Source organism: Oncorhynchus mykiss, chromosome 13 (genome assembly GCF_057628025.1).
Source record: "Oncorhynchus mykiss isolate SJ-2025 chromosome 13, ASM5762802v1, whole genome shotgun sequence".
In the NCBI taxonomy this organism is placed as follows: Eukaryota; Metazoa; Chordata; class Actinopteri; order Salmoniformes; family Salmonidae; genus Oncorhynchus; species Oncorhynchus mykiss.
The window spans coordinates 28,774,782-28,795,187 of record NC_143034.1 but is presented as its reverse complement, the minus strand read 5'-3'; the positions used below and the strand labels follow the sequence as shown (position 1 = coordinate 28,795,187).

Sequence of the window (20,406 nt, the reverse complement as noted above, 5' to 3'; positions counted from 1 at the left end):
GTTGAAGTCGGAAGTTTACATTTAAACTCAGTTTTTCACAATTCCTGACATTTAATCTGAGTAAAAAATTCCTGTTTTAGGTCAGTTAGGATCACCACTTTATTTTAAGAATGTGAAATGTCAGAATAATAGTAGAGTGATTTATTTCAGCTTTTATTTCTTTCATCACATTCCCAGTGGGTCAGAAGTTTACATACACTCAATTAGTAGTTGGTAGCGTTGCCTTTAAATTGTTTAACTTGGGTCAAACGTTTCAGGTAGCCTTCCACAAGCTTCCCACAATAAGTTGGGTGAATTTTGACCCATTCCTCCTGACAGAGCTGGTGTAACTGAGTCAAGTTTATAGGCCTCCGTGCTCGCACACTTTTTCAGTTCTGCCCACAAATATTCTATATGATTGAGGTCAGGGCTTTTTGATGGCCACTCCAATACTTTGACTTTGTTGTCCTTAAGTGATTTTGCTACAACTTTGGAAGTATGCTTGGGGTCATTTGCGTCCAAGCTTCCTGACTGATGTCTTGAGATGTTGCTTCAATATATCCACCTAATTTTCCGGCCTCATGATGCCATCTATTTTGTGAAGTGCACCAGTCCCTCCTGCAGCAAAGCACCCCCACAACATGATGACATGCTGTGACATGACATGACATGCTTCCACCCCCGTGCTTCACGGTTGGGATGGTGTTCTTTGGCTTGCAAGCCTCCCCCATTATGGCCAAATAGTTATATTTCTGTTCCATCAGACCAGAGGACATTTCTCCTAAAAGTACGATCTTTGTCCCCATGTGCAGTTGCAAACCGTAATCTGGCTTTTTACGGCAGTTTTTGAGCAGTGGCTTCTTCCTTGCTGAGCGGCCTTTCAGGTTATGTCGATATAGGACTCATTTGACTGTGAATATAGATACTTTAGTATCTGTTTCCTCCAGCATCTTCACAATATCCTTTGCTGTTGTTCTGGGATTGATTTGCACTTTTCGGGGGAAAAAAATACATTCATCTCTAGGACGCGTCTCTTTCCTGAGCAGTATGATGGTTGTGTGGTCCCATGGTGTTTATACTTGCATACTATTGTTTGTACAGATAAACATGGTACCTTCGGGCGTTTGGAAATTTCTCCCAAGGATGAACCAGACTTGTGGAGGTCTATTTCTTTTGATTTTCCCATGATGTCAAGCAAAGAGGCACTGAGTTTGAAGGTAGGCCTTGAAATACATCCACTGGTACACCTCCAAATGACTCAAATGATGTCAATTAGCCTGTCAGAAGCTTCTAAAGCTATGACATCATTTTATGGAATTGTCCAAGCTGTTTAAAGGCACAGTCAACTTAGTGTATGTAAACTTCTGACCCACTTGAATTGTAATACAGAGAATGAGGACTGCTCAAACACACATGCTTGTTGGGGGCCAACTTAATGGATGGACAACACATGAACTTGGCATCTAACTATGCCAGCAGTATTGGTGATTGGCCTCTATAGAGAGAATCCAGTTGTGTAAATGGGTTTGTGATTATATATTGAAATAGGAAATTGGATAAGAAGGTCCAGCAGGTCTACACTAAGGGTTTAATTATTTGATATTTTCAATTCTGAGCTGAATTTTTGTGTGTAATTATTTTACTGATTGTGTTGAAATGGAAATGACCCTAACCATGAACTGGTCTCTTGTTGCTGACTGGTTTCTATACCCATCAAACTCAACTCTGGACCTTGAAGCCAGTTCGTTCCACTGCTTGTTTTCATCGTTCACCTCTAATCAGGGACTGATTTAGATGAGGTGGTAAAATGAATGATCAGGTAGAACAGAGCACTTGCAGGCTTCCGGACCTTGTAGGGTAAGACTTGAATACACCTTCTCTATAGGGTATTAGCCATGTCATATATCAAATCAGCCTAAAAATGGTAGGCCACCAGGTGCTAGTGCATTGTGGTACTATAATGTTTTAATAAGCAGAAATACACGTCTGATAGTTCCCTTAGACATAATTTTGCAAGCTTGATAATCGTGCATAATAAGCCTATTTTGCATGCACTCAATGATCGCGCTACTACACCTTTAAAAGATGACTAATGACTGGGATATTCACATAGGTGTAGGTGAGTATTTAGAAAACATGTTATTACTATAGATTACCTGAGGATCTACATCACTACAGATCAGCTGTAATTTAGTTTGAGTGACAGAAACGAGTTTGTAACAGCTTGCCGTGTCCTTATCAGCACTACCTTCATACCTCGTCATCCGTAAGCCTTATTGTGTGTTGACTATGACAGACTGAGTATAGCCTATCCATTCTAATAACATACTGTATCTGTGCTTTTGTCGTAGGTATTACCTGAATCAAATGGCTTAAAACAAACTCATTGATCAAAATGGATGTCATTCTGAGTTTGACCGATTTGTCCCATAGAGCTCTTATTGGACATTATAGACGTCATTTAAATGTAAAACCAGTATAATAGGCCCTTTGCCTGGTCCACCTTTTCCCTTAAAACCCACCCCATAGACCATAATCTGTATACTCCATTGGTTAAAATAGCATCCATCGACGGTTGTGTGAGGTTTCATGTTTTTCATTGGCAAAATTGAATTTCAATCACATTGAGAGCTCGTGTCTATTGGCTGGCCTGGGCATCCTTCATTCAACAATAGCGCGTGGATTGGTCCATGAGCGTGGGCGGAATCTTCCAGGGGCTTGCTCTTGAAGGCTCACGGAGAGCGAGTGTCGTCATGAGCGGTGGGTAGGAATTAAAACATTGGTATTTATATTACATTGTACTTCGTAAAACAATTTGGTCTATGTTAAAGAAAACACATCGAACAGTTTGTGCTGGAAATTCCTTATGTTTGTTGTTGAGTAGGAGCATTGTGCAAGCCAGCTATGCACTTCCGGAAAAGGGCTGCCTTTTTTTCAGTATCAAAGAGTTTGATTTGCTACGCGTATCTAGCTTAGCATACTAGCCAGTAAAGCTGAATCCTGTTTGTAATTCCAGCTACTGTTAGCTATACATTGATGATAATCATTTTCGATATCTCACATTAAAACAAATTCCACATGCATGTATCGCAATGGGCTGTTTGTTCCACTCACTTTGAAAAGTCAGCTGCACGAGAAAGTATTTGCAATGCCAGCTAATTGTTTCATTTTTGACTTCCAGTTAGCTTCTTGCAAGCGAAATGGTTTGCTGGCTATCTGTGTACGTTTGATGGCGGCGCTATTTTCAGGCCGCGCTCCAAAAATATTCTAAGCATGAAATATCCGATTTTAAAGAGACAGTCACATTGGTCATGATTGCAACTGACCCCAATAATCCACAGTGCATATTATTTGTACAGTCCAATTTTTGTATTAATACTCTCGCGATACATTATCATGCTTGAGCTATTTGTGAGATTGCGTGAGAATTCAGCCAGGTACAGTAGCCACCAACTCACTGTACACAAGTAGTAGCTCTCTGCTGTGCCCATTTGCTAGCTATCATACTGTATTTTTTTAGGGCCTTTTAATTCTGTATTCTGAAGACTAGGAGTTGTAGTTAGCAATGCATGAGTCTGACTATCTTTTATTGGCATAGACCCGCACTTTTAGTACGGATTAAAGGTCACGCAATTTACACCAAAGTCTGATGTGACTGGCATTCACGGGGTGGTAGCTAGCCAGCCACAACTAATCTATTAGAGTTGCAGTGCCCATTTTCCTTTGTGTACTGTGTCTTATTTGAATTACTTTGCATGCGTTTAGGGCAAAACAGCTCCCTCGGATTTAATAATTTCCTGAATCTCTGCAGCAGACGTATTGACAGTGGCCTGCATTATTTTTGGTACTTGAAATGTGTTAAGACTATTTACAGTATATGCAATGTGTGTTTCCATGTATGTTGCAGATCAACAGGACAGTATGGCCACCACTGTTGCTGTCAGTCCCAGCGAGTATCTCCAACCCTCTGCCACTTCCTCTCAAGTGAGTCACAGCTAGACTACTTCCTGCTTGTCCTCGGTGGTTCTCGGATGTGTAAATATCAACCAGTGTTTTTTTTAAATTAACCAAGAGGTTCATTATTTGACTAAAGCGTGAATACTGAGTCCAGCAATGCCATCCTATTGTGAATTTTGAAGTTTATGTATTTTATTGGTTGCCAATGGTGAGATGTAGCTTAACCTCCTGTATGTAAACTGTGTTCCACCTAGGGCTGTGTGAAATTCATGATAACTTTCTATTTGTTAAAAAAAAAACACTTTTCTCCAAGCTTTGTTGCACAAGAGTCACTCCACTTCAAAAAGCACAAGAAAGAGCATTGACACCCACCATCTCCGATTGTTCAGAAATCATTTCTGTAGTTAGAAACGGATAAGATTAGCATTCCTGAAACGTTTTGTTGCAATATAATTTGATATCTGATAAGTAAAGCCGATTGATGGCACCCAAATTGGGCATTTTCATTTATAAGATTCATATCTTCAATAATTATAGTAACTAACATCGAATTTGGACCTTAATTCTACCTAACAATGAGTTAGACATGAGGAATCCATTAAAATTATCAAAAGCCACCCACGGACCCCCCCACGCCAAGCCCACCCCAACAACCAGTATACAGTATCAGTTCTCTAGCTCTAACAAGTAGTATGGAGCTGCTGCTTGGAGTATTGTTTCTTCAACGTTTCTAATATATAATATTACCGTTCAAAAGTTTGGGGTCACTTAGAAATGTCCTTGTTTTTGGAATAAAAACATTTTTTTTACCCCATTAAAATGACATCAAACTGATCAGAAATACAGTGTAGACATTGTTAATGTTGTAAATGACTACAGTCGTGGGCAAAAGTTTTGAGAATGACAAATTCATTTCCACAAAGTTTGCTGCTTTAGTGTCTTTAGATATTTTTGCCAGATGTTACTATGGAATACTGAAGTATAATTACAAGTATTTCATAAGTGTCAAAGGCTTTTATTGACAATTACATGAAGTTGATGCAAAGAGTCCATATTTGCAGTGTTGACCCTTCTTTTTCAAGACCTCTGCAATCTGCCCTGGCACGCTGTCAATTAACTGCTGGGCCACATCCTGACTGATTGCAGCCCATTCTTGCATAATCAATGCTTGGAGGTGGTCAGAATTTGTTGGTTTTTTGTTTGTCCACCCGCTTCTTGAGGATTGACCACAAGTTCTCAATGGGATTAAGGTCTGGGGAGTTTCCTGGCCATGGACCAAAAATATCGATGTATTGTTCCCCGAGCCACTTAGTTATCACTTTTGCCTTATGGCAAGGTGCTCCATCACGCTGGAAAAGGCATTGTTCATCACCAAACTGTTCCTGGATGGTTGGGGGAAGTTGCTCTCGGGGGATGTGTTGGTACCATTCTTTATTCATGGCTGTGTTCTTAGGCAAAATTGTGAGTGAGCCCAATCCCTTGGCTGAGAAGCAACCCCACACATGAATGGTCTCAGGATGCTTTACTGTTGGCATGACAGAGGACTGATGGTAGCACTCACCTTGTCTTCTCCGGACAAGCTTTTTTACGGATGCCCCAAACAATCGGAAAGGGGATTCATCAGAGAAAATGATTTTACCCCAGTCCTCAGCAGTCCAATCCCTGTACATTTTGTAGAATATCAGTCTGTCCCTGATGTTTATCCTGGAGAGAAGTGGCTTCTTTGCAATCTTACTGGCAATCTTACTGGCAGCAATATCCTTGCCTGTGAAGCCCTTTTTGTGCGAAGCAATGATGGCGGCACGTGTTTCCTTTCAGGTAATCATGGTTCACAGAGGAAGAACAATGATTCCAAGCACCACCCTCATTTTGAAGCTTCCAGTCTGTTATTCGAACTCAATCAGCATGACAGAGTGATCTCCAGCCTTGTCCTCGTCAAAACTCACATGTGTTAACGAGAGAATCACTGACATGATGTCAGCTGGTCCTTTTGTGGCAGAGCTGAAATGCAGTGGAAATGTTTTTGGGGGATTCAGTTAATTTGCATGGCAAAGAGGGACTTTGCAATTCATCTGATCACTCTTCATAACATTCTGGAGTATATGCAAATTGCCATCATACAAACTGAGGCAGCAGACTTTGTGAAAATTTGTGTCATTCTCAAAACTTTTTGCCACAACTGTATTGTAGCTGGAAACGGCTGATTTGTATTTTTATGGAATATTTACATAGGCATACAGAGTCCCATTATCAGCAACCATCACTCCTGTGTTCCAATGGCACGTTGTGTTAGCGAATCCAAGTTTATCATTTTAAAAGGCTAATTGATCATTAGAAACCCCTTTTGCAATTATGTTAGCACAGCTGAAAACTGTTGTGATTAAAGAAGCAATAAAACTGGCCTTTAGACTAGTTGAGTAGAAAGAGGAGTGGGAGGTGTGTGTGAGAGAATCAGGTGATGTTTTTTTCCTATGTTAGCTATTGAAGTCGCTTGCATTCTTTACCATATATTAGTGTGAAAGTACCAAGGTTTTTCCTGTTGCCGCTGTTCCTTCTACTGCCACCACAACCTTTTATCAATTTTGCTGGTCTGTTGTGTTTCAAATCAAATTGTATTAGTCACATGCGCCGAATACAACAGGCGTAGGTAGACCTTAGGGTAAAATGCTTACTTACAAGCCCCTAACCAACAATGCGGTTTGAAAAAAATATGGATAACTATAAGAGGTAAAAGTAACAAGTAATTAAAGAGCAGCAGTAAAATAATAATAGTGAGACTATATACCGGGAAGTACCAATACAGAGTCGATGTGTGGGGGCACAGGATAGTTGAGGTAGTATGTACATGTAGGTAGAGTTATTAAAGTGACTATGCATAGATGACCACAGAGAGTAGCAGTGGTGTAAAGAGGGGGTGGGGGGTGCACTGCAATTAGTCTGGGTAGCCAGTTGACTAGATGGTCAGGAGTCTTATGGCTTGGGGGTAGAAGCTGTTTAGAAGCCTCTTGGTCCTAGACCGCTTGCTGTGCGATGGCAGAGAGAACAGTCTATGACTAGGGTGGCTGGAGTCTTCAACAATTTTTAGGGCGTTCCTCTGACACCGCCTGGTATAGAGATCCTGGATGGCAGGAAGCTTGGCCCCAGTGATGTACTGGGCCGTTCGCACTACACGCCTTGTGGTCGGAGGCCGAGCAGTTGTCATACCAGGCAGTGATGCAACCAATCAGGATGCTCTCAATGTTGCAGCTGTAGAACCTTTTGAGGATCTGAGGACCCATGCCAAATTTTTTCAGTCTCTTGAGGGGGAATAGGTTTTGTCGTGCCCTATTCACGACTGTCTTGGTGTGATTGGACCATGTTAGTTTGTTGTTGATGTGGACACCAAGCAACTTGAAGCTCTCAACCTGCTCCACTACAGCCCTGTCGATGAGAATGGGGGTGTGCTCAGCCCTCCTTTTCCTGTAGTCCACGATCATCTCCTTTTTCTTGATCACCTTGAGGGAGAGATTGTTGTCCTGGAACCACACTGCCAGGTATTTGACCTCCTCCCTATAGGCTGTCTCATTGTTGTCAGTGATCAGGCCTACCACTGTTGTGTCCTCGGAAAATGATGATGTTGGAGTCATGCTTAGCCACGCAGTAGTGGGTAAATGGGGAGTATAGAAGGGGACTAAGCACGCACCCCCGAGGGGCCCCTGTGTTGAGGATCAGTGTAGCAGATGTGCTGTTGCCTACCCTTGCCACCTGGGGGTGGCCCGTCAGGAAGTCCAGGATCGAGTTGCATAGAGAGGTGTTTAGTCCCTGGGTCTTTAGCTTAGTGATGAGCTTTGAGGGCACTATGGTGTTGAACGCTGACCTGTAATCAATTAACAGCATTCTCACGTAGGTGTTCCTTTTGTCCAGGTGGGAAAGGGCAGTATGGAATGCAATATAGATTGCGTCATCTGTGGATCGGTTGGGTGGTATGCAAATTGGAGTGGGTCTAGGGTTTCTGGGATGATGGTGTTGATGTGAGCCATGACCAGCCTTTCACTGCCCTTCATGGCTATATACGTGAGTGCTACGGGTTTGTAGTCATTTAGGCAGGTTACCTTGGTGTTCTTGGGCACGGACTATGGTGGTCTGCTTGAAACATGTAGGTATTACAGACTCGGTCAGGGAGAGGTTGAAAATGTCAGTGAATACAATTGCCAGTTGGTCAGCGCAGCGCATGCTTGTAGTACACGTCCTGGTAATCCGTCGGGCCTTGCAGCCTTGTGAATGTTGACCTGTTTAAAGGACTTATTCACATTGGCTATCACAGTCGTCCGGAACAGTTGTTGCTCTCATGCATGCTTCAGTGTCTAAGTGCACATAGAAGTAATTTAGCTTGTCTGGTAGGCTCGTGTCACTGGGCAGCTCGCGGCTGGGCTTCCCTTTGTAGTCCGTAATAGTTTGCAAGCCCTGCCACATCCAACGAGCGTCAGAGCCGGTGTAGTAGGATTCAATCTTAGTCCTGTATTGACGCTTTGCCTGTTTGTTGGAGGGCATAGCGGGATGTCTTATAAGCATCCGAGTTAGAGTCCCACTCCCTTTAAAGCAGCAGCTCTACCCTTTAGCTCAGTGCGGATGTTTCCTGTAATCCATGGCTTCTGGTTACTTGGGACGACGTCATCAATGCACATATTGATGAAGCCGATGACCCGAGGTGGTATACTCCTCAATGCCATTGGATGAATTCCGGAACATATTCCAGTCTGCTAGCAAAATAGTCCTGTAGTTTAGAATTTGCGTCATCTGACCACTTCCGTATTGGACGAGTCGCTGGTACTTCCTGCTTTAGTTTTTGCTTGTAAGCAGGAATCAGGAGGATATTATTATGGTCAGATTTGCCAAATGAAGGGCGAAGGAGAGCTTCGTACGCGTCTCTGTGTGTGGAGTCAAGGTGGTCTAGATTTTTTTTCCCCTCTGGTTGCACATGTAACATGCTGGTAGAAATTAGGTAAAAAGGATTTGTTTCCCTGCATTAAAGTCCCCGGCCACTAGGAGTACCGCCTCTCGATTAGCATTTTCCTGTTTACTTATGGCCTTCTACAGCTCGTTGAGTGCGGTCTTAGTGCCATCATCGGTTTGTTGTGGTAAATAGACATCTATGAAAAATATAGATGAAAACTCTTGGTAAATAGTGTGGTCTACAGCATATCATGAGATACTCTACCCTCAAGAGAGCAAAACCTCAAGTCTTCCTTAATATTAGATTTTGCGCACCAGCTGTTATTGACAAATAGACATAGACCGCCACCCCTTGTCTTACCGGAGGCAGCTCTTAAGTCTTGCCGATGCACAGAACCCAGCCAGCTGTATATTATCCATGTCGTCGATCTGCCACGACTCATATGAAACATAAGATATTACAGTTTTTAATGTCCCGTTGGTAGGGTGGTCTTGAACTGAGCTCATCCAGTTTATTCTTCAATGGCTGGACGTTGGCCAATAGGACGGATGGTAGAGACGGGTTACCCACTCACCGGCAAATTCTCACAAGGCACCTGGACCTGCGTCCCCTGTATCGGCGTCGCTTCTTCATGCAAATGACGGGGATTTCGCCCGGGTCTGGTATCAACAGTAAATCCTTTGTGTCCAACTTGTTCCACCCCGAACCATTTGTCTCTCTCTCTCTCTCTCATATCCTGTACAGGACTCCCAGCCTTCCCCACTGGCCCTCCTGGCCGCCACCTGCAGTAAGATCGGCCCCCCTGCCGCTCAGGCCCCTGTCAGCGCCCCTCCTGCCCAACCCCAACCTCGCCGTCTCCTCCCCATCAAGCCCGCCCCCATCGCCCCCGCCCCTCCCAAAAACCTGGGCTTCCTGTCCGCTAAAGGAAATGTGATCCAGCTGCCAGCGGGCCTGGGCTCCAACAGCCCCGGCACCCCCATCGTCCTCACCATCCAGCAGAGCCCAGGCCGCTCGAATCAAACATCCAACATCCAGTACCAGGTGATGCCGCAGCTGGGAGGCACACAGACCATCCAGATGATGCAGCAGGGCGGACAGATCCAGCTCATCCCGGGTACCAACCAGGCCATCATCACCACGCCCATGACGGTCCCCCAGCCGCAGCCCGCTACCGCGCCCATCACCCCGCAGAAGACGGTGGCCATCAAGCCGTCCCCCAGGGGGCGGAAACCCAATGCAGCCAACGTGGTGCGGCTGCCCAGCGGGCTCACGCTGCCCCTCAACGTAGCCACCGGAGAGGAGCCAGCAGCAGCTCCTCCCCCTCCAACGAAGGGCAGACGAGGAAGGAAGAAGCTGGTGGCAGCAGCCCCTCCACCACAGACCACCTCTCCGCCCCCCGAGCAGATGGAGACGATATTGTTAGAAGCCGGGGAGAATATTATTCAGGTATGTTTGTTGTTCTGCTGCATTTGGTGTGGGGTCAACCATGACTTGTGGACCAATTCACTTGCTTGATTGGGCTACAAATGGGTACTAATTACTGAATATGTCTACAATGCTTGTGAGTGAGTGTAAATGAGTAATGATTTCATCTGTATTTCTCAAACTCAAAGTGCTATGCTTTACATGAGGGTTATCCTACTCTATCAACCCTTCAACCTCCAGTATTGGGGTCCCTGTATGAGTAAGTATTGGACAGATTTAGGGCTGTGTTTCATTGCTGCTCTCTCGGTGTTCTCCCCAGGCGGGGAACCAGCTCCTGATCGTGCAGAACACCGGGTCGGGCCAGCAGCAGCTGGTGCAGTTGGTGCAGCAGAAACAGGAGCAGCAGGTGGTCCAGATCCCCCAGCAGGCTCTGAAGGTGGTGCAGGCCGCCTCCGCCACCCTGCCTCAGGTCCCCCAGAGACAGCCTGCACCCAGCCTGCAACCAGAGCCCACTCAGGTACACACACAAGTTGTTAGAGATCATCAATGTAGCTCTCTCAGCAAACTGACAGATATAGGAGTTACTCAGAGTAGTTAGTTAGGATGTGAGGTGATTTGTAGATCGGTCAGTCTGAAGTTGCCAATGTCGTCATGCACACAGGCCACATACACAGTACTCTTACAGATGCTGCATGCACACCACCTCTCTACACTCACTCCAGGCTACCCACATGTTTATTATTTTTATTTTTGTGTATGTAACCTTGTTAAATAGGCAAGTCAGTTAAGAACAAATTCTTATTTACAATGACGGCCTACCAAAAGGCAAAAGGCCTCCTGCGGGGACGGGGGCTGGGATTAAAAATAAAAGTAAAGGACAAAACGCACATCGCGACATGAGACAACAACACAGCATGGTAGCAACATCACATGACAACAGCATGGCAGCATCACAACATGGTAGCAGCACAAAACATGGTACAAACATTATTGGGCACAGACAACAGCACAAAGGGCAAGAAGTTAGAGACAACAGTACGTCACGCGAAGCAGCCACAGCTGTCAGTAAGAGTGTCCATGATTGAGTCTTGATTGATTGCACATGTGCTTTCCAAACAGCTGAAATGTAATGAAACCATAAAAGTGTAAGTGGGCCTTTTAATACCGAAATGTGTCCTAATCTGACAGACTTGTTCCATGTTAGTCTGACACCCCTGTGCTCCTCTCAGCTGCTGATCAAAACAGCATCAGGCGAATGGCAGACTGTGCAGCTCCAGGAAACCACAGTTTCCACGCCCTCCAACATGGTCACCACCACCCTGTCGTCTGTGGGGGCCACCAAGAGAACACTGGCGGGGGGCAGGAAGGAGAGAACCCTACCAAAAATAGCTCCGGCGGGGGGGATGATAGCATTGAACGCGGCCCAGCTCTCCTCGGGGGGCCAGGCCGTGCAGACTATAAACATTAACGGGGTCCAGGTGCAAGGAGTGCCCGTCACCATCACCAATGCAGGAGGTGTGTGTGTTCGTGACAAATATAAAAAGTGCTTGACCATATCCATATCCACTCTTATTTCCATACTGTCTTCCTTTTAAAACGTTTTTCATTCCAATGGACTTTTAGCAAGCTAATGGAGGCCTGCATGTGTGTGTCAGTGGTCATGTGTCAGTATGTGTGTGTGGATTGGGGTGTGCATGTCTGTGTAAAGTAGCTTTATATATGTACAATATATGTTTATTATACATGTGCAAGATGTTAAAATGTCTCTACTGTTCTTTCAGGGCAGCAGCACCTGACAGTGCAGACGGTGCAGGGCGGGGCCCTCCAGCTGGGCAGCGTGACCTCCCAGGGCCACCAGGTGCAGATGGAGCAGACTCTGGCTCTGGAGCTGCAGGGCCAGCCTGGGGAGAAGAAACGCCGCATGGCCTGCACCTGCCCCAACTGTAAGGACTCCGAGAAGAGGCAAGTGGCTCTTACTAGCAAACTAGAGACAGGCCTGAGCACCTGGTAGGAAAAAGCATTATATACAGTATTAAACCATATATTTTTTTGCCAGAATGGAAAGTCTTGGTTGATACAAACTGATACCTGTATAGCAAAAGTGTACCCTTTTGTGAGATTGGGGCAGGGAAACAACCACGATTGCAAGCAACGACTTTCCATCCTCCTGCTATTAATATCTGTGCACCAAGCAGAAATATAGTGAATACACTACATGACCAAAAGTATGTGGACACCTGTTTGTCAAACATCTCATTCCAAAATTATGGGCATTAATATGGAGTTGGTCCCCCCCCCCTTTTCTCATATAACAGCCTCCACTCTTCTCAGAAGGCTTTCCACAAGATGTTGGAACATTGCTGCAGGGACTTACTTCCATTCAGCCACGATTATTAGTTAGGTCGGGCTCTGATGTTGGGCGATTAGCCCTGGCTCGCATTCGGAGTAACTATTTATCCCAAGGGTGTTTGATGGGATTGAGATCAGGGCTCAAGTTCTTCCACACCTATCTCGTCAAACCATTTCTATATGGACCTCGCTTGCATGGGGACATTGTCATGCTGAAACAGGAAAGGGCCTTTCCCAAACTTTTGCCACAAAATTGGAAGCACAGAATCATCTAGAATGTCATTGTATGCTCTAGTGTTAAGATTTCCCCTCACTGGAACTAAGGGGCCTAGCCTGAACCATGAAAAACAGTCCCAGACCATTATTCCTCCTCTACCAAACTTTACAGTTGCCACTATGCATTGGGTTAGGTCAAATTCTCCTGGCATCCGCCAAAACCAGATTCGTCCGTTGGACTGCCAGATGGTAAAGCATGATTCATCACTCCAGAGAACGCACTTCCAGTGTCCAATGGTGAGCTTTACACCACTCCTGTCAACGCTTGGCAATGCGCATGGTGATCTTAGGCTTGTGTGCGGCTGCTCGGCCATGGAAACCCATTTCATGAAGCTCTCGACATAACAGTTATTGTGCTGACGTTGCTTCCAGAGGAACTCTGTTGTGAGTGTTGCAAACGAGGACAGACCATTTTTACGCACTTCAGCACTTGGTGGTCCCGTTCTGTGAGGTTGTGAGGCCTACCACTACCCGGCTGAGCCGTTGTTGCTCCTAGATGTTTCCACTTCACAATAACAGCACTTACAGTTGACCGGGGCAGCTCTAGCAGGGCAGAAATTTGACGAACTGACTTGTTGGAAAGGTGGCATTCTATGACAGTGGTACGTTGAAAGTCACTGAGCTCTTCAGTAAGGCAATTTTACTGCCAATGTTTGTCTATTGCGGTGATTGCGTGGCGGTGTGCTTGATTTTATACATCTGTCAATAACAGGTGTGGCTGAAATAGCCAAATCCACTAATTTGAAGGGGTGACCACATACATTTGTGTGTATATATAGTGTAGTTAAGTTTGTGTTTTCTGTGTTGTGCAGGCCCGGCGAGGTAGGGAAGAGGAAGCACATCTGTCACATCCCAGGCTGCGAGAAGACGTTCCGGAAAACGTCCCTCCTCCGGGCCCACGTGCGCCTGCACACTGGCGAGCGGCCCTTCGTCTGCAACTGGGTCTTCTGCGGCAAACGCTTCACGCGCAGCGACGAGCTGCAGCGGCACGCCAGGACACACACAGGTCTGTCCACCGCAGGAGACACGCTGATACACACTGTAGGGTGAAATGTAGGTCAAGTCTGCAACACACACTGGGTCATGTTCAGTAAGGAGCACCGTAGCAAAACGTTTTGCAATGGATGATGACAATCCTGTGTTCTTATTGGACAAGTTCAGATAGTACCGCCCCTGTTTTCAAAATGTTTTCCACCTACTGAACACACCCCCAGGACACACACACAGGAGGTACGTACACAGCAAGGTTAGCACAAGTCAGTCGACAATACTCCATATGCCAAAACATTCTGATACACCATTGTGTTCACCATATGTCAGGACTCGAGCAGTACATTAACATACAGTATGTTAAGTTTTGCTGAAGTTTCCAGGACTCAAGCAGGCACTCAGATTTGTAGCAGAGATTCCCTTGCAGCAGAGAAGGATGGTAATTGCTCTTTCATAGTTTTGTGTTATGCAGGAAAATTAAACCACTGATTTTATTCTGTCTTTTCCTTGTAGGAGACAAGCGCTTCGAGTGCAACCAGTGTCAGAAACGGTTCATGAGGAGCGACCATCTCACGAAGCATTACAAAACACACATAAACACCAAGAACTTGTGAGCTGTGCTGTATACACAGACATGTCCTGATGAACTATACCCCATAGAGGGCCGCAGGAGAGGATACCAAGAGAGTAGTCTCATGATGGGTGAACCCCAAAAAGGCCCCATACGCCCTGTTCTCCTTACTCCCCCCTCAGGGGCTTCGTAGCCTGGTGTACATACCAATCCTCCCCCCACAGACTCAACTGTTCCAGTCAATTTATTAATGATAAAATATATATATATATATATATATAATTACGGACAGCAGGCTTACCTACGTAGGCAGAATGCGTAGAACGGCGGTCTCCCAGAAAGATAGGCAAGCGTGGCTGCTGTGTTCTGATGACCTCATGCTCTGAGCACCATATCCAGTCACCAGGCCTGAGGGAGGAATGAGAGAAAAACGGATAGATTTAGTCTACCAAAGTACCCGAGCCCAAAGGAGACTCCAGCCACTCTTGCCCCTTCTTGTTTTTCCATGTTTTATTCTTTTCAATGTTAATAATAACAAATATTATTGTTGTTGAAGCTCTAGAATAAGTTTTTTTTCAAAGTTGATCCTCAAGCCCCACGGGTATCCAAGGTACTTTTTTTCAGTCAAACAAATCCTATTCAGTAAATTGCACTACATGCATATCCTTTTACACGGTTTGAATGGTATTTGTAATTCTATTATTGTTCAATATCAAAGTACTATTATAGATTTTTCAACAAATAAATGATTTGGTTGGAATGAACCTACATATCTGTGAGGCCTTGGTGACCACTTCTTGAAACCTTACCCAGTTCCAGACTTCTGAAAACCCAAGTTGGCAAAAGATTTTGTGTATGTGCGTACAAACATACATTCACACATACATGGGCAAATATAGATATTTATGGTGTTCAGACATAATACCCTTTTCTGGAGGTTTTTTATATCAGATGTAAATTAGGTTTTGGCATTTTTTTTTGTTTGAGTGAAGAGTTACTCATTTATTTTAAATACACACCCCATCCTAATGAGTTTAAATCTAGTGCATTGGTATGTGTATATCATTATGATATTAACTAAATATGTTCCAAATATTGGTCTGGCATGACAATCATGCCACAAGATGCATATAATCAACATTAAAATGCTTTCTCGGGCCTGTCATAACTTGTTTATTATGATCTACATTAAGATCCGTCTGAGGCAAATATGTTTGATAGAACATTTCTGATTCGTGTGACATAAAAAATTGACAAGCTATCTATTATTTATCTAAGGTTTCTGGTGTTTCGATTCCTTGAACACCCAAGGAAGGACACCAGAGCTAAACCTTTATTCGTAGTATTACAATAAGTTCTGTTCGATTAATACATATTGACTGTTTATGTAGCTAACTGCACAACTAATCGGAAAGATTTATAAATATCCCCCCCCCCCCCCCCCCCCCAAAAATAAATGGTCCTCATGCATTTTAAAATGAGATCAACATTTCATTGAATAGCCAATAGAAAAATCGTGTCCAGTATGTCTGGATGCCTTAAACTGGGCCTTGGGGACGGAAAGAAAGTCCTGCTCATATTTATGTTTGTATTGTATGTCCTGAATGTGTATATACAATGTGTCTGGGAGACACAGTAAAATGTAGGATAAAAAAAGTTACACTGCCTTGTATTTTGGCCGGCCTGGCCAGAGCTGAAGGGAGTGGACTCTGTACAGTGTGAAAGGAAAATGCGTAATGTGACGTTGTATAGCTTCATTCCTGCTTTGTACACCGTTACTTCTAGATGATCCCTTTTCTATCGAATTTAAAGTTGCCTTAGACAGTTGCACCCAGTATTTAAAGAGATTTCTGTCTACTTTCCAGGGAATGGCATTTGTAGAATTCCTTTTATTTTTATCTAACTTATGTAACACAATGACGATGTTTATGTGCACTGACTTGAGCCCAGGTTGAAAATGTGTGATTTTTATTTGATTTTTAAGTAATGATCAGTGGATGAGTTTTTACCTAAACTGAAAAGGTCCTAATGTTGGTCTCAGTGAACCAGGTGCTTTTCCCTCTCTAAACCTGATCTACCACAGTAATAGATTCAGATCCTGTGTGTGTCTGAAATGGCACCCTAATCCCTATATTGTGCACTACTTTCAACCACAGCTCTATGGTCTCTGGTCAGAAGTAGTGCACTATATAGGAAATAGGGTGCCATTTCAGACTTCCGTTGTTTAACAGGAGTCCTCAGATATCCAGCTATTGCCCATCTTTTATAACTTGTATTAAGGCACTTACTACAGGTGCTTGCTCCTTTTTTACAGTCACCCAACCCTCCAATAAAACATTCAAACTGTATTCTGGGTTGTCCTTCTTCATCCAGGTCCCATCAGCCTTCACAAGAGATTGCCCTCACTGAGAACCATAGGATGATTTTTTTTTTTTAAAGGTGTGTTTGTGTACAAGTATTAGGGAAAGAGGATCATTTTGACATGTATTAAACTGAAAGTTTGACCAATTCCAGTCCCGTTGCTTAGGGGGTTCAGTGTTTAAATAATGAATATACATTTGGAGGGCAGAAATTATTGAATAGTAAAGCATTAGAGTTTTAAGAATTGTGTTAAATTATTTGTGGCATTTAAAGCATATTGAAGTTAGAAGTAATAGGATTTTAAACAATAGCCTACCTGCGTGTGGTCAACTATTTCAGCACCATTTTGTGCTGCTCTGAGACAAGCATGGGGACTGGTCTTGATAAATCAATGAGATTTTTATGATCACTGAATCTCCGTTTGGGTATTGGTTAGACTACAATTAGGGTGTGGAAATGTTATGGTCTTAGTACTGTAGCCTACTCCCGACCTGTCACGTTGTACAGAGCCATATTTTCCTAACGGAAACCCTGAGGGTTTTGTTATTCCTGGAATAGAAACACCATAATATTAATCAATTTAATTAAGCTAAACTAAAAATTAATCCCATATAGTATGTTCTTACAAAAAAGGTTTTAAATTCTCTAGTACAGACAATTTTGAAGACTGTCAAATGCTTCTCAAAGATGCCCTCTGGTGGTCAAACTAGCACTAACTAGCATTAATGGCAACAATGGCTGACAGTTAAATAACTTGCCATAGAATTCTGCGTCAGCCCGCAAGGTGTGCTGCAGTATGACGCAACTTTTACAGGAAGAACCACTGTAATCAAATGGCTACCCAGACTATTTTCATTGCCCCACTCCCCCCTCTTTTACTCTGCTGCTACTCTCTGTTATTATCTATGCATAGTCACTTTAATAACTCTACCTATATGTACATATTACCTCAATTACCTCGACTAACCGGTGTCCCGGCACATTGACTCTACTGGTACCCCCTGTATATAGCCTCGGTATTGTTATTTTACTGCTGCTCTTTAATTATTTGTTACTTTTATTAATTTATTTTAATTTATTTTTAATCTTAAAACTGAGTTGTTGGTTAAGGGCTTGTAAGTAAGCATTTCACTGTAAGGTCTACTACACCTGTTGTATTTGGCATGTGACAAATACAATTTGATTTGATTTGGTGTAGCCTGAAAAATCTAAGCGTTTTAATATGTTGTTTTTGATTACATTTGTTAATTGATTTGCTGAAAATATGTTTTTCATTTTGATTTCTAATCTAGAAAGTTATTGTAAATTCATTCTAATCTTTTAAAAATTTAGCAATTTTGCAATAATCTCATGAAGTCAGTACACAGTAGATAATTCAGATTAATTAGTTAATGAATTTACAACAATATAAACAAAGATTTAATTTATTACAATAATATCGACTTCACCGACTGAAGAGAGGCTGGGACACAGTAGGTTCGAAAAAATCCTTAAATGTGATAGGAAAGCATCCAACAGGAAAGTGTGGTTATTGCCAGGAAACAGACAGCGGAGCATGTTTTGCCACAGTGTGGGTATTATCAGAGGGAAAGAGGCTGAGATCTAGTATGAGGGAGAAGGGGATACAGGAAATTAGTTTAAATAGTATATTGAGTAGAACATCATTAGATATAGTCTCAAATATGTTATTATTTTTTTCAAGAGCAACGGAGCTGGCAAGTAGGATTCAGTTTCTTCCTGTACCTGGCCCACACTCCAGTACAGTAAACGGCGGTAATGCACCATAACGTTGGATGCCAACCGCCTATAAACCCCACCGAAGAAGAAGACTTCACCAACTGCATACAATTGCGAACGCTCCCTGTTTTTTTGTAAATAAATATATACTTTTTGGGGTATTTAAAAAAAATCGTATCATAACATTTCTAATTACAATACAATAACAACAAAAAAACATAGGACATCACTACACGTATATTTTCTCGGAAGAAACATAAAATAACATTAAAAGTAAAAAAATTAAATCACAACAATTTACTTTCAAACGTTAAAGTACCTTAAATAAAATAAGAAGGTCAGGGGTTACAGTTGTACAAACCTATGATAGAGCTGTAAGAAGGTCAGGGGTTACAGTTGTACAAACCTATGATAGAGTTGTAAGAATACAGTGTTTTTTTTGTTATTGACTAATTCTAGAGATTTATTAAATATTGGATTTCAAGTAAAAATATATTGCATTTGGGGACAGATTTAAAATATTTGTTTTTGTGTATATACAATTTACCAGAGAGAATGAAGAAATTAACGACTTACTCAGTAGTTTTGTTTTCATTTGAATAATAACATATTATATAATTAATTGTAAATACATGGGTCTTATTGATGAAATAAAAAATGTAAATACTTAACTCGCTCCAAAATAATTTCAGTCACACATATAAAGAAGTTTTCCCTTCAGAAAAGGCATAGTCCTCTTAAGTCCTTGAATTTAGACAAGTTATTGCAAGGGTATATTTTGTGCAAGATTTTAAAGTGGACTGCTTTTACTTTTTTGACATACAAAATTTGTGAGGGAGCAACCAAGCATTCATCCATTCAATTTCAGTAATATATGCATTCAAGAAGAATTTCGCTCTAGGAGAGATCTTGTCCTTGGAGTTAAAAAGTTATTTTATGAATGTATTATTACATTTATTTTCCAGCAGGGGGCAACCTCGAACATTAGTTGTGTATCTATCTTGACATATTCTCCAAAACATAAATTACATTGAATGAATTGAGTAAGTCCTGAAGGTATTGATTTGCATATAGCATTACATTATTTATAATGTATTGGGAAGTTAAATGTTTGTAAGAACTTTCTATACGAGAGTATATTTCCTTCTCTATCAAATAAATCAAGCACAGATCTAATATTTATTTCAAACCACTTAGGAAAGAACAAATACTTGTTTTTAACAACAATATCTTTGTTGTTCCACAGAAGTGTCTTGTGTGGGGAGAAGTTGTGGACAGGCTGAAAGGGCTTGTTTATGAAATTTGGACAGTTTGATGGGTAATTTTGCTGGAGAATAGTTGCACTTCCAAAAAAATGAAAGACCACCCAATTTCATAAAAATATGACAGGGAATTTAAGTACCATATAGATTCAGAGCTAAGCATGCCTCTTTTTATCCAGTTTACTTTGAAGATATTGTTGATATCAATTCAATCTAGTACTTCAAACCCACCATCAGCTCTTTGGTTTGATATTACCGACTTCTTAAGGTTGTGTTGTTTATTTTTCCATATAAAGTTTTCTTGATATCCTTGCTGGTTTGATCAGCTACAAATAGGGATAGAGCAGGGTAGACAAAACGTGACAGACCCTCTGCTTTGAACAATAAAACCCTTCCAATAATAGAGAGGTCATGTTGGGGCCAGTTATTAAAGATGGATTTCGTTTTCTTTAATCTCTGAAAGAAATTGAGATGTTGACAGACAATATGGTTTTTCGCCATGTGCATCTTTCACTGGAATATTCTCATTAGATTGGTCATTTAAATTATGCAGGGACAATATTTTG

The 20,406-nt window shown here is 42.5% G+C and overlaps 1 protein-coding gene across 3 annotated transcripts; it reads left to right on the top strand.

The window, feature by feature from the left end:
• Positions 1-2,588: 2,588 nt before the first annotated feature.
• Positions 2,589-16,828, top strand: LOC110485883 (transcription factor Sp2). 3 transcript variants are annotated; one of them, XM_021557085.3, is made up of 8 exons: positions 2,589-2,739; positions 3,887-3,963; positions 9,614-10,315; positions 10,614-10,811; positions 11,524-11,809; positions 12,076-12,256; positions 13,732-13,925; positions 14,423-16,828. In XM_021557085.3, the coding sequence occupies exons 1-8, from the start codon at positions 2,670-2,672 to the stop codon at positions 14,521-14,523; spliced, it is 1,809 nt and encodes a 602-aa protein (XP_021412760.3). In that variant the 5' UTR covers positions 2,589-2,669; the 3' UTR covers positions 14,524-16,828. The 3 variants fall into 3 exon arrangements, with proteins under 3 accessions (XP_021412760.3, XP_021412761.3, XP_090052067.1); XM_021557086.3 differs by having other exon boundaries at positions 2,685-2,761; XM_090195941.1 differs by lacking the exon at positions 2,589-2,739 and adding an exon at positions 3,317-3,416.
• The last annotated feature ends 3,578 nt before the right edge of the window (positions 16,829-20,406 follow it).

Excerpts from the sequence above, each read along its gene's own strand:
- LOC110485883 (XM_021557085.3), top strand. The coding sequence starts at position 2,670 with ATGAGCGTGGGCGGAATCTTCCAGGGGCTTGCTCTTGAAGGCTCACGG. Across the intron at positions 2,740-3,886 it reads AGCGAGTGTCGTCATGAGCG|ATCAACAGGACAGTATGGCC; the intron begins GTGGGTAGGAAT and ends TGTATGTTGCAG. Across the intron at positions 13,926-14,422 it reads GCACGCCAGGACACACACAG|GAGACAAGCGCTTCGAGTGC; the intron begins GTCTGTCCACCG and ends TTTTCCTTGTAG.